Source organism: Corvus hawaiiensis, chromosome 3 (genome assembly GCF_020740725.1).
Source record: "Corvus hawaiiensis isolate bCorHaw1 chromosome 3, bCorHaw1.pri.cur, whole genome shotgun sequence".
NCBI classification, from domain to species: Eukaryota; Metazoa; Chordata; class Aves; order Passeriformes; family Corvidae; genus Corvus; species Corvus hawaiiensis.
In genome coordinates, this window is record NC_063215.1 from 23,429,822 (window position 1) to 23,443,668 (window position 13,847).

General features: G+C 35.5%; 1 protein-coding gene across 2 annotated transcripts in view; it reads right to left on the minus strand.

The window, feature by feature from the left end:
• CSMD1 (CUB and Sushi multiple domains 1) overlaps positions 1-13,847 on the minus strand; it is a 1,116,955-nt gene that overhangs the window by 516,688 nt on the left and 586,420 nt on the right. For both annotated transcript variants that reach the window (XM_048295968.1, XM_048295967.1), the window contains exon 5: positions 7,790-7,997. In XM_048295968.1, coding sequence (XP_048151925.1) covers positions 7,790-7,997 — 208 coding nt within the window. The remainder of the gene's footprint in view (positions 1-7,789; positions 7,998-13,847) is intronic.

Here is a 13,847-nt window from a genome sequence, read left to right on the forward strand (position 1 = left end):
TACAAGAGGTAAGTGATGCATTTCAGAAACACTTTCTTCAAATACAAGTCTAAGAACTTTTGCAAGATTTCTATGTGAGATATTATCATAAACTAAACATATTTATTAAGTGAGCCTTAAATAGATTTGTCTTTGCAGCAGGACTCTGTACAATGTTGGGTTTTTTTAAATCAGATTAACCAAAAGATAATATACATATATATATATATATATGTATATATATATGTACACATACAACATACAATAGAAAGGAAAACGGTGGTCCTTATTCCCTCCAACACTTCCTTTCTTCCAGTGCAATGCCACCAACTCAGAGATCACACACAAATTTGGATGCTACATTTCAGCTTATGTTTGAAACCACTACTTGCACTCTTTTTTCCTCTCTTCATTATGGCCATTTCAGCAATTAGAATCTGCAGTTTTGTCACTGCAAATAGCAGAGCTCATTTCCTTATATCATTTATAGTGAATTATTTAATATACACTTAAATTAAAAAAAAAAACCAAAAACCTGTCATGTTCCTCTGTATCAAAACAATAAAAAAACCCAAATTGCTACTAGGATGCTGAAAGCGAAAGGAAGACAATGCCCAGGATGGTAGAAATAAATGTAACACTGTCTTAAGATACCAATTTCCCTGCAGCTTTGCTTTCTTAAGCCTAGTCAGGTTTCATCTTCTCTCTTACATAAATTTTAGGGAGGGCAAACCGTTCACTAACTGTCCAGTCCACTTTTTTTTTTTTTTTTTTAATTTCCATAGACTCCAAAGATACTGAGCAGTGTTCACTGTATTTCCCCAAGACTGCTAAAAATTTACTTACAACTGTGGATAATTCATTTTTCAAGTAGGCATTTGAATGCCTGAAGAAAATCCATTTTGAAACATGATGATTTTGATAAATATAGCCAAGTACAAGATAGATCACTGATGATATCAGCTTATTAATCCTTATTATGGGAGAACTGTAGGAGTGAAGAAGCTGTTTATCTGCGTATGTTTGGGTTTAGAAACTGCTATTAAAAAAAGAACTGGCTATAGATACTGAATTAATACTTGCTGTTTCCCACTCAGGGAATTTCAAAAGACTCTGGAAAGCAATACTTTTAGAACTAGAGTACACCGGTTTCCTGTATGACATGTTTAGTATACATAGCTGATGTCCTATGCAAAACACTCTGCCAATTTTCTTTATAAATTCCCTAATACGTGAGTGGGGATAATACTTTCTGAGACTGTGCTTAACAGCTCTGATACCAGTGAGACATTCTCTCCAAGATCACACAACTCCACAGGAACTCAAGGTCAGCACTTTGTTTGAAAACTTTTGATACACCATTTTGACTACGACTAAACCACATGGCTGACTTTAAAAAGAAACAAAAAAAAATGCTTGGGGGTATATGTTTTTCAACCCTTTATCTACGAGAAACCAGGATCAACTATGATTTTTCCATTCTTTATTGGGATAAATGTTAACGGATTTTAGGCTTAAACCATTGAACACAGCAGGAAATGCCGAGGGAGGATGCAGAAACAGGACACATTTCTGGGAGTGAAGGGAGCAGTGGGAGCGTAGATATTGCCAACAGAAAACAGGTAGGAGAAACCCAGAGAGACAAGCATCAGGACCAAAGGCAGCAACTGACAGGACTCAGAAGGTGGGGAGAAGATGTATTCCACTGAGATTTTTAAAGGGACACGGTGTTTGCCATATTACTTATTTTGGGGATTTTTCTTTCATTTATTCAGTTTCCAATATGTAAATCCCTTCTGATGATGTCTGCTGTAGCAAGAGTCTGAACGAATGATGTATGGAAGAAATCTGTTAGCAAAAATGTATTTAATTAACAGAATTTTAATTCTACTCAGGTAAATAAACATATTATGAATTAAAAATCTGTAATGTTCTGTCAGGATCACTATATTTTTCAGTCTTAAAAAGCTCTTCATATAGGCACAAAATCTACATTAGCCACTCCCCTTAAAAGTTTCTTTATCCTTCCCATGTATCTTGGGGGTTTGGAACTGAATAGTGCTCTACAGTAAATAAGTTTTAAATGTTTTTGTGTTGCTACTTATATTTGATAGGTTGAGTTCAAGTGCAAGGTAACATTATTGCTAATTTCCAAATGTGATATATTACATAATATTTACATGGAAACTGAAAACTTTGCACCATGAAAGTCAATAGGAAGAATCTGAGGGTAACAATGCAACTTGTTTTCCTGAAAAAACCCCCAAATGTGGTTCATGGCATGTCAGATGGACAGGTTATCCAGTAGAGAAGCTTATACTTATTGGTTTCCTAACCAAAACAGGTAATAGGGGAAATCCAGTTACAAGCTAGAGAAAGGTAAGAGCTTCCAAAAACTAGTAGACAGCAAGAGAACTCCAAGACAAGCATTTGACTTTGCAGAATTTCACGAGTGACACAAAAAAGGAATGATGGTCATGATGTCTCTAAGGAGGCTAAAAGAAGTAAGCAATTACCCATAAATTAATAAAAATGTATTAGTTTTCTCAAATAAAAAAGTTGTACTCTAACTGCCTCCCCTTTGTTGCATGGCCATGGCATATCCTTTCTCACCTAATGGAGAAGGAAACAAAAATAGTGCCTTATATTGGCACAGGTATGTCCCAAGCCTTTTTCTGGTGTAGAACAACTTTATTGAAGGTGATCCACAAACGATACATCTTTTTACAGCAAACCAATAGATGGTGCTCTTTAGCTGTCTAATTATGTAATTCTGAGCTAAACATTCAGCTCGGATGTCTGGATCTATGGCCATAGAGATCTATCAAAAAGGTGATCTAGACCACTCCATTTCCTCATGCATAACTTTGCTATAGGCCTCTCACAAGGAGGGTGATAATTAAGATTACAACAGATCTATTAACAGGAGAGAAAGCATACAAATTGAAATCCTACTATTTTGAAATATATCTGAGTGTTTGAACTGGTGCATTTAGCTACAAAACACAAAATAGTATCCAGCTGTTATAGGAATTATTCATTAACACAGAAATAAGAAGTGAGTTTCAGAGGACTCCAGATACTTATGTCAAATTGTATGCCAAGATTATAGCAATTCATTACTACTGCTTTCAAATCACTCTCACATCCATATACACTTTTATGGCCTTTCACTATGATATTGAGATGATTTATAAGGAAGTCATAATAATCTTAAAGGTAATTTTAAATAGTATTAGGAAATTAATTTAGACTAAAAAGTATGAAGTGTAGTTCATTCTCCTGCATTGGCAAATACTGACAAAAATGTGAAGGATAATAATTTTGGCTTTAAATTGAAGCACAGTAAGATAAAATCAATATTATCTGGTCAAAGAGAAAAAAAATAATTTTTGAACAAAATTTGTTCAAAATTAAGATTCCAAGTTAAAAAAATAATAATTGCAGGATTATTCTTAGTATCACAATCACCTTTCATGCACAGTCTAACAGTATAAGATAACTTGATGGTCTTGTAAAAACCATGGCCAAGCCACATTTACATGAAAAAGCCTGAGTTGGATCTATCTATCTATGCCCATGTGAATTGCCCAGCTTTACCCAACCTACAAATAATAATAAAAAACCCCAAACTTCCATCTCAAGGAGGAGTCTTGGGAAAGACTAAGAGATTTTCAATAGGATGCTTACCCTAAGTAACAGATTTCTATTTCAAAACTGTGTTTGGTTGAAGTCTGGATTTCTAACATACTTAAGATACTTCTAAGTGCTATCTTTAGATCCAACCTTGATTTAATTTTAAGTACCATATAACTTATGCAGAGATCTAAAAGGACATGTTTGGAAGAATTTTAAAAGTTATTTTCAATGCTCAGATTTTTTTTTTTTTTTTTTAAATGTTCTAATAATTAACAACAGAGGAGCCCTTTGGACCCAAAAGATCTGCCTTTTGATCGACGTGGAGATGGGCTCCACACGTAGCAGAGGCAGTCTTATCTGTTATGCTCCCACAAGTTTGTGGCATTGCAAGCAGTAGCTTACTAACTCAAAATAAAATTATTTTACACCTAAAACTCCTTATATAATAGAAAACTAAGAAAATTATTCAAATTCAAAAAGATTTATTTCACCTACAGTCTAACTGATATTACTCCTACTTCTTTTTACAGATTAAAAGCCTTTACTATGTCCTTCACATTCATTTTGCAAACACTGATGTTCCTCTTTTTAAGCCTGTTGACACTTCTATTGATTCAAAGCAGAATTAAAAATGCGATCACCTATATTCATTCAAGATCCAGAGCTATATAACTGCTCTTTAATTAGAAAAAACAAGAAGAAAAAAACACTCAAAACAAACCAAAAAACCCCCAACAAGCAAACCTTGAATAGCTTTACACCTTCTAACTGTATCATGTACATAAAATAATGTCTCTTAACTCTTTTATAAACTAATTGCATTAGGATGGACCATATGAGTGATTTTAAAAACAAGAAAAGGTAAACAAATTTTGTCTTCCTTATCAATGCATTGGAAAACAAAACAACAGTCAGCTATATAAAACGGAAATTAACTGAACATCTTATAGAAGGTTTAGAAACGTGTGTCAGATAAGTAATATAATAAATATTAATATTATATAGGAATAAGATATATAATCTATGTAATTACTATAACATAAAATTTCTTATTTACATATTTTATAGATATATCAGATTACTTTCCTTCAGCATTTAGATTCCACTTGTTCTTGCAATTCCATTGCTTTACTTAAAAAAAAAGTCCATCCTGCTTTTACTGCAGTCATGCTGGAGCTGCTTCTTACCTTGCTGATGTACTTGGAGAGGGTAATCCAGACATATTGCATCATGCACTACAACCACTAAAGAATCATCAGTCTGAAATTACTTTCTTTATTCTTGTTCTCTTTCTAGGTTTTACAGTGCTCATGTATGTGTCTTTTTTTGCTTATTTTACAGCAAATATTCCTTTAAGGGAAAAAACAATCCTAATTACCAGACTGCGCTAATGGAATATGTGTCTCCTAATATAGAATTAATGTCTAAAGCTGTTGACATGATGCCAGATACAATAAAAGGGAGCAATTAAAAAAAAGTCACATTTTAAGATGATAACACCCCTAGACCATTAGTTTTAAGTATGGAACAACTTCCCATTTAAACACACAGCTGATTTTAGCATATTACAGAATGCACTACATTTAGCATGGCTCTAATGTCGCTATGGTAACTGTTCTGGCTTAAATATAGCTGAATGTGTAGCTTCATTCCAAATTTTCCAATAATCCTTTAAACATTTCTTACAAAACTCCCCATAGCTTCTCCAGACTTTCATCAGTGATACTGTACCAATCCTTCACTGATATCACCGATGCCGGTACTGTTTAGTGTCTTCATCAGTGACATGGGGAGTGGGATAAAGTGCACCCTCAGCAAGTTTACTGATGACACCAAAATGTGTGGTGACGTTGACAAACCTGAGGGATAGGATGCCATCCAGAGGTACCAGGACAAGCTCGAAAAGTAGGCCATAGAAAACTCATGAGGGTCAACAATGCCAAGTGTAAGGTGCTGCACCTGGGTCAGGACAACCCCTCGTATCAATGCAGGCTGGGGGATGAACAGATTGAGAGCAGCCCTGCCAAGAAGGACTCTGGGGGGCTGGTGGGTGAGAGGCTGGACACAAGCTGGCACTGTGTGGCCCAGAAAGCCAGTTGTGTCCTCGGCTCCATCAAAAGCAGCATGGCCAGCAGGGCAAGTGAGGGGATTGTGCCCCTGTGCTCTGCTTTGGTGAGACCCCACTTGCAGTGCTGCATCCAGCTCTAGGATTCTTGGAACAGGAAAGACATGGACCTGTTCAACCAAGTACAGAGGAGGGCCACAAAAATGATAAGGCCTGAACACCTCTCATGAGAAAAGGCTGAGAGAGTTGTGGCTGTTTAGCCTGCAAAGAGAAGTCTCTGTGGAGATCTTGATCCAGCCTTTCGGTACTTAAAAGAGGTTTATAAGAAAGAGAGGAACAGATTTTTTAGCAGAACCTGTTGTGATAGGACAAGGGGTAATGATTTTAAAGAGGGTAGATTTAGACTACATATAAAGAAGACATTTGTTGATAGTGAGGGTGGAAAAACACTGGAAAAGGTTGCCCTGAGAGGTGCTGGATGCCCATCCCCAGAAACATTCAAGGTCAGGACTGAGCGACCTGCTCCAATTAAAGAAGTCCTTACTCACAGTAGAGTGCTCTTACTAGATGGTCTTTTTAGGTTCCCTCTAATCCAGATTATATTATGATTCTATGATTTTAGGAATGCAAAGTAAATCCAGGTTTTAGTGACCAGTGCTAAATAATCTCCAACACACCACAGAAAACAAGAAAAATGTTGAGACTGAATTCTAGGAGAAAATAAATTCTTATTATATCTCTGATTTCCAATGTAAAGCTGATCGATATTACATGAGATCAATGTAGAATGTTTCCAATGCCTTCTGCTCATATTCTACTTCATCTATTACCAGAAATCAAAAGCACAAGCATGTTTTTAAGTGTCTAGTAGCGTGCCTTATACAAAATCAAATGGACAGACTTTTATGTTCTGCAGCAAAATTGCATTAGTTCTTCCCCTTCAAGATTTCAGCTCTGATCCTTAGAAGTCCTCAAAAGAAAACTCTGTCATTGATGATTGTTGTGTATGTCTGTGCATGAGTGAGAGGCAAGGGAGTACTCTCAGGCTGTGCTTCAGACAGACATGAGCACTTAATTTGGTACCAAGCTGCTTCACTGACTGCCATTACACAACTTTGGGTCATGTGGAAATGTTAGAGAGTAATCTTGTGACATAAATCTACATGTGTCTTGCAACCAAAGTTTTTACATCGTTTCCAAGCATAGTTACCACACATTTTTATTGCTATATTTTCAAAAGATCAGATGCTAGCTAGAACTTCACAATTATTAATGTATTGTACTGTCTATCCTGTTATGACATTAAAATAACAGTGGGATTGCTTCCTATCTCTAGAAAGGCATTCTGAAAATAATAACCATCAGTCATCTGTGAGTAGATCTGCATTTTTCTAGGCTAAATTTTATAGCAGTGGTGCATACGTCAAGCACAAGACGTTCTCAGAGATGAAAAGGATGAAAAACCTGCATATGTAGGCTGCAAAGAAATCATAATACAAACTGTTCCACAATTTAATCCATTCCCACAGGCAGAACTATCATCTTTTACTTAGTAGAGAGAATGTAGATTTAGTATTACAATTACTAATCCCTAATATTGCTAAGCAAACAGATTTAACATCAGCTAGCATAAAGATAGTAATGCTTGCACACGAGTACATGTAGTAAGACTGAATTATAGCCTGTTTAAAAAAAGATGTCATCTATTAGCTGTCTATATATTCCTGTTTTACTGAGGCTGACTTTTGCTCACTACTTTCATTGTTGAAGTACAATACCATAATAAGTCATTCAAGACACAGCATCAGAAAATGTTCTTATACCAACTTCAAATATGTAACATGAATTAAAACCTCACTTGTAAGATACCTTACAAATATAACTCTGGAAGATGGAGGAAAAGAAGAGGAAGGGTAGAGATGTGGAAAGAAACAGAGGCAAACTCTTTTTTTCCGTTCTGAAAGGTGAAGGGGTCCAAAGAAAATGCATAAAAAATGGTCATTACTAACAGGTAGAAAATAACTTAAATATCCTTTAATATCTTTTCAGATAAGCACCAATAAAAGAAAAACAGGAAATGAGACCTTTACAAGATCTCTGACTTACCATATTGATGGTGCTTCTGTTCCACTGATCTCTAAGAAGTCATATCCTTCCTCTAACTGGAAGTCAGTAAAGACCAAAGCAATGGTGTCTCCTGGTTCAGCCAATATGGTCCAGGTGCAATCAGCATTATTTTCATACTCAGAAGGGAAGTGTGGACTTGAAATAGTTCCACTTGTCCCACGTAGTGTCCCTCCACAAGCTCCTTCAGCTGATGAACAGAATATCAATTACTAATGAAGCTGCACTTCAAACAAGTGAAGCACCATCCATGTTTCTGCCATAGCAAACCCATTTCTTCTCTACCCACTGAGGATCCATAAATATATGCACACACAGGAACAAAATATTATCCAGGTGAATGGAATGGAATGGAATGGAATGGAATGGAATGGAATGGAATGGATGGAATATTTTCTGGCCTTTAAGCAGCAGAGGTTTTTGGTTTTGGTTTTCTGACTTTTTTTTCCCTGTTGGTGTCACTTTAGCATCAGGCCAAACAAGAATGAAGGTTGGAAGGGACACCTATTATGAGCTGGTTTGGAGAACCTGGCTCTGCTGAAGTGTGCACAGAAGAAGCCTAAAAAAGACCTGGGCACAAAATCACAGAAACACAGTTAGACTCTCTGTGATACAAATTTAAAAATACTGAACAATTATTTTCTTCCACTTATTTCTTATTAAAAAAAAAATTCTTATAGATTTAAAAGCTGTCCTAAACTAGGAAGCATTAATAACATCATACTATCCTTTCTATTTTTTCTTTTTTTTTGTTCTGAATCAGGATGTTTACAGATGACAAATGAATTCAGAAGGTTTTGTTGCCAGGTGGACCTTGCAAGGTTCATGCATCATCAGTTAATAATATACAGTTTTTAATGATTATTAACAAATTTTTTTTAAAAATGCAAAGCATAGGAATTTCCTCCTAAATCTTGAATGTTACTTAGTATTTTGCCAAAGGATTTAGCAAACATCTTATATCTTCCTTGCTCAGTAAGATTTCATTGAAAGCTTCAAAAACTTGCGGATTATCAGTAGTATTTGGTATTTGGAACATATGATTAAAAACCCCCAAATAAGAAAATATGTCATCCATACAATTCATTGACATAAGAATTTAAAAATTCTTCAGGTGGCTTTTGCTGTTTGATAATGTGGCTATGAAAGCTAAAGCAATAGTAATTAAAAATATTTCCGCATAGGTGAAGGATCAGAAGAGATGCATTTCATCAGTTTTACCATCTTTACTTACTGCTACTATCATTAGGTATTATTTGCATACTATAACGTGGAGATTTAAAAACACATAGCTTGGCAGGGTGCATAACACAAGGAGCTTATTGTCTAGTTAGAATAATAACTGAATAGCTAATTAAGACAATAGAAAGGGGTAGGAGTAGAGCTGCTCTTCTCAATCATAATTGAAAGCCTGTCAGTGAAAGTGTATTTTAAAAGAAGACTCGAAGGAAAAAAGGACTCATGTGAATCAAAGGAAGAATACTGTGGCTGGACATTAGAAAAAGGAGACTATTAAAAGGGGCTAAATAGCTGATAAGTGACGGAAATTAAAGGAAGAATTGGAAGTAAGGCAGAAACAGAATAATTTCTTTAATGTTTAAGTAACATATAGAGCATTAATTTGACTAAAAAGAAGAGAGAAAGCTGCTGAAGGGTTCAAACAGGTATCTATCTTTACTCTTCTACATGCAAAGTAAATTTTGACATACATAAATGTAACATAACCTTGGCTACCAAAGCCTTACTGATTTAATTTCTTGGCACACAAATTTTTCAGAGGAGGTCATGTCTTTTCAATTAATTTCATATCTTACTTTTCAGACCCCAATATTTATGTGTTCTTTTTTAAAATGAAGGAATAGGGCTAGAATAGATCGAATCTCCTAAAAGATTTCTTTTTGTTGGTGAAATCAGGCCATTTCTGTGATTCCTTCCTCAATTTCTGGCTTTTCATACAGGGTATATTGAAAAGGCCATTGTGCCTCTGAGGAATGAAAGTGGGAAAGGAAGTGAAAATTAAAGAACCATGGATAAAGCTGAGAATCAAATTCAAATTTCCTGATGCATAATACATTCAAAGATTAAAATAATTTGAAAACTACTGTAAATCTATAATAAATCAGACAGGAGAATTGAGGTTTGTTAATAAATGATATCTGATATGACCCTTTTCCTAGTGTTTTTGTGTGTGTTTTGGTTTTTTGTTGTTGTTTCTGTTTTGCTTTTGTGTTGTTTTTTTTTTTTTTTAATTAAATAACTTTCTAGCAGTTCATTTCAGATCATCATCCAACCCAGCAAAGAAAAACAAATTAACATTGTTAATTTGTATAAATATATAATGTATAAATGTATAAATATATAAATGTATAAATAAAAATACATCCTGTGCCTGCACTTTTGAGTTTCAGTTTCTAACACATAACAGTTCCACCTGTATTCTTGAAAGCCAGCAAGCAGACTTTTCCCATGCAGGGTAACCAGCAAGATGAGCAAAATCCTAAGTCAGCCATATCTCTTTGGTGCTAGCTGCTGCTGTTAAATTTTGTTATGACAGCATTCTCAATTATACCATCTCCCACTGTGTTTATACTGACATTAAGTAACATACTAGTGGTAAATACAATACTCCTCACTGTTCCTGCTAGAGGCCTTGAATAATCTTTGAGCTCTAAAGCTCAGAATTTTACATCTGAAATGTAGTTCATTATTTCTGACAGCCACATGCAAAAATCTAAATTTATACACTGTGCATTACCAATGTGAGCCAAAGGAACTCACGCTACTACAGCTATCTGCCCAAAGGGATGCACAGCTCTTTAATCTATTCACAACACCATTTTGAAGAGGTTTGCAAGAAACCAAGCTAACACAGAAACAGAAAGAGACCATTAGTCAGCTAGGTAAGACCGCAGAAACCAGCTTGAATCAGAGAGTATTTTCTCTCTGACAGATGTGGATATGCTTTGGGAATTTCCCTCGTCACAAGTGGTACACAGGCTAAGGCAACCAGACTGTTGAATAGTAAAGCATTGCTTAAGGGAGTGCAGGCAGGCAGGATATGGCCATACTGCTCAGACAGTAGGACGCAAACTGTCTAGTCTTACACAGCTGGTCCCAGAGCTAGTTGGCCTCCTTGGACTGATCATCGTTTTTGGCCATGGCCTTCTCTATGTCATGCTTTTGAGAGAGTTAGAACAGTGCTCAGGAATCTTAATGCATCACTGTGCTTGCAGTAATTTGATAGCAGATAGTGCCTGAGGCTTCATGAATTCAAACTCTATGTGATTTACAAATTGCATTTTAAAATGTGCAAGTAATTAATTCCAAACACTTATGGTTATTTTCAAGTTGTAAGCAACTGCACAAAGTGCTGTTTGTATCAGCATAAATGACTACTTGAAGTATAAAGCTACAAACATTTGGATCTCTCAGTAGTCAGGAATTAAGTGCTCCGAATTTAGAGAATATGCATCTCATATAAAGTACACATGCAAAAACATATGGCTGGCACCACTTGAAAAAAAGTATGTATACTGTATAGATGTGTAGCTTAGATAAAACAGATAAACATATCCATCAAGTTTATGCATGCAAAAAATCAAAAGTACCACCATGGAAGTCAGTGAAAAACCATTCATTTTTCTTCAAGATAGAAAGAGTGATTTCACCAAAAATAATAATCTGAAAATTTTAGTAAGCCATGTTTTGCATAAATGAATCTTGCTACAAGTGAGATGCAAGTCTTGATGAGCATATAGCCAAGGATGAAGAAAAAAATTGGTATCTTAGAAAACATCCTTTGAATTGGTTTAGGTATCTTTTGAACATTCAATCATTTTTACAGGACTTTTCTCTCCTCACCACACAAATGCTTTCCAGAGCGCAATGTTCTGTATTCCATATGCCTTTTTTAATATAAAAGATAATAAAATGGTTAGGCAAGTAAAATAACATTTATTGCATAATGAAACCAAAACTAAACAAAGCTGAAACCTTAAAACTAACCTGACCTTTCAAAATTAATTTAGAATCTTTTAAAATTAATTAAGAATCTGAATTGAAATATTGGAGTTGGCTATTCCACTTGAGTTTATATTGAAAGGTCTTCATGTGAAAAACCACATTAATATGTTACTCTTGTAACATAAGTGATAAAAACACAGTGGTGATTTAAAATACAAAATTCATAGTAATAAAGTTTTTCTTCTTATGTCATTGGTAGTCATTTCCTTATCTATCACCAGCAATAGCATAGGTGCAATTAAAAACTTGAGTGATATTTTATGAATCGTCATCAAATGACATATTGTCATTTTGAGTCACATTTTATAAGTCTTATCAATTAAAGAAAATTGCAGCTTTAGAGCGTTCTAAATGAACTATGGGCATAAATTATTCAGCAAGCCTTATTAAAAGCTTCACTGAAATAGTTCTTTATCAAGACTGGAGAGCACTTCCATGTAGAGAGGTCTGAGGGTTTGGGTCAATGGCAAGTTGAATATGAATCAGCAGTGCCCCAGCAGCCAGGAGGGCCAACCATATCCTGGGGGGCATCAGGCACAGCATTGCCAGCCAGCCGAAGGTGACTGTCCCACTCTGCATAGCTCTGGTATGGCCCCACCTCAGGTACTGTGTGCTGTTCTGGACATCTCAGCATATGAAGGACATCAAACTACTAGAATGTGTGCAGAGGAGGTCCTGAGGGCAAGACTTAGGAGGAGTGGCTGAGGTCATTACTTGGCTTGTTCAGCCTGGAGAAGGCTTAGGGATGGCCTCATGACAGTCTGCAACTTACCCCAGGCAGGCAGCAGAGGGAGAGATGCTGGTCTCTGCCTGGTGACCATCGACAGGACACAAGAGAACAGAAGGAAGCTGTGTCAGAGGAAGCTGAGACTGGACATTAGGAAAAGGTTCTTCACTGGGAGACCAGCCAGTCACTGGATCAGGCTACCCAGGGAAATGGTCATGGCACAGACCTGTTGAAGTTTGAGCGTTTCCATGATGCTCTTTCTTAGTCATGTGGTTTAATTTTATGTAGCCCTTCAAGGAGTTGGAGTCAAGGATCCTTATGGCTCCCTTCCAACTTGAGACAGTCTATGATTCTAAGATTTATTCAGTTCTTTATTAAATAGCATTTTTCTGTAGTTTGTTTGTGAGAAAGTAGATAACTGTACCTCATTAAAAAAAATCTTCAGTACAGAGAACACATCTATGAAATAATGATGAATGATTACTTACACAAACACATGCTCTGTATATTTTCAAAAAGGTTAATATGAGGAGTTTGTTAAATAACTTTTTAAAAATAGGACTTTAAAATTACCATTTTAAAATGTCTTACTGACAAAAACCTAAAAACAAGTCATAGTATATGCATGGAAAGTTTAAAAATAACTTCTAGCACGTCAATGCCAACTGTCAAACTGCTAAACTGCAGATTCAGAATGACCAAACACATCACAAAGTCTTACAATGGTGTAGCATTATGCATTCATCTGATAGCTCATTTACCTAATTTAGTTCCAAAAGGCAGACACCTATTTAACCATCAAAATATACACCTTCACTTCTTTATCTTTACTGTTTTAGGTTTTTACAGACTTTATTTTGAATAGGTAAAAGCTCTGCTTCTTTTCTGTGTTATAAAAAATAGAAACTTGATAGAAGTTGCTTGGGTTTTTTTCTATCATCACTTGAATCCAGATGTACTGCATCCCAGCTAAGTTCTCTAATCAGTCTGCCTCCCTTTCTCAATTTCTTCTCTTGCTGTTGATCAACTTCACATAAATTAAATACTCATTAGACCATGCATCCAAGATTAATTTTATTTCTCTCTCCACGGTTGTCAAAGGGCACTTCAAAATAATTTGGATTGCTCTGTAAGTAGAATGTTTGGGGGGTTTTTTTGGTTAGAATTTCAGGAATTATTGTGATTTAGGAAAACAGAATCTATTTTACATATATTAAATAATCATATTTCTCACACGAAGTTAATGGTATGTACAAAATAGAAACACACAAATTGTTGCAATTTGTTTAG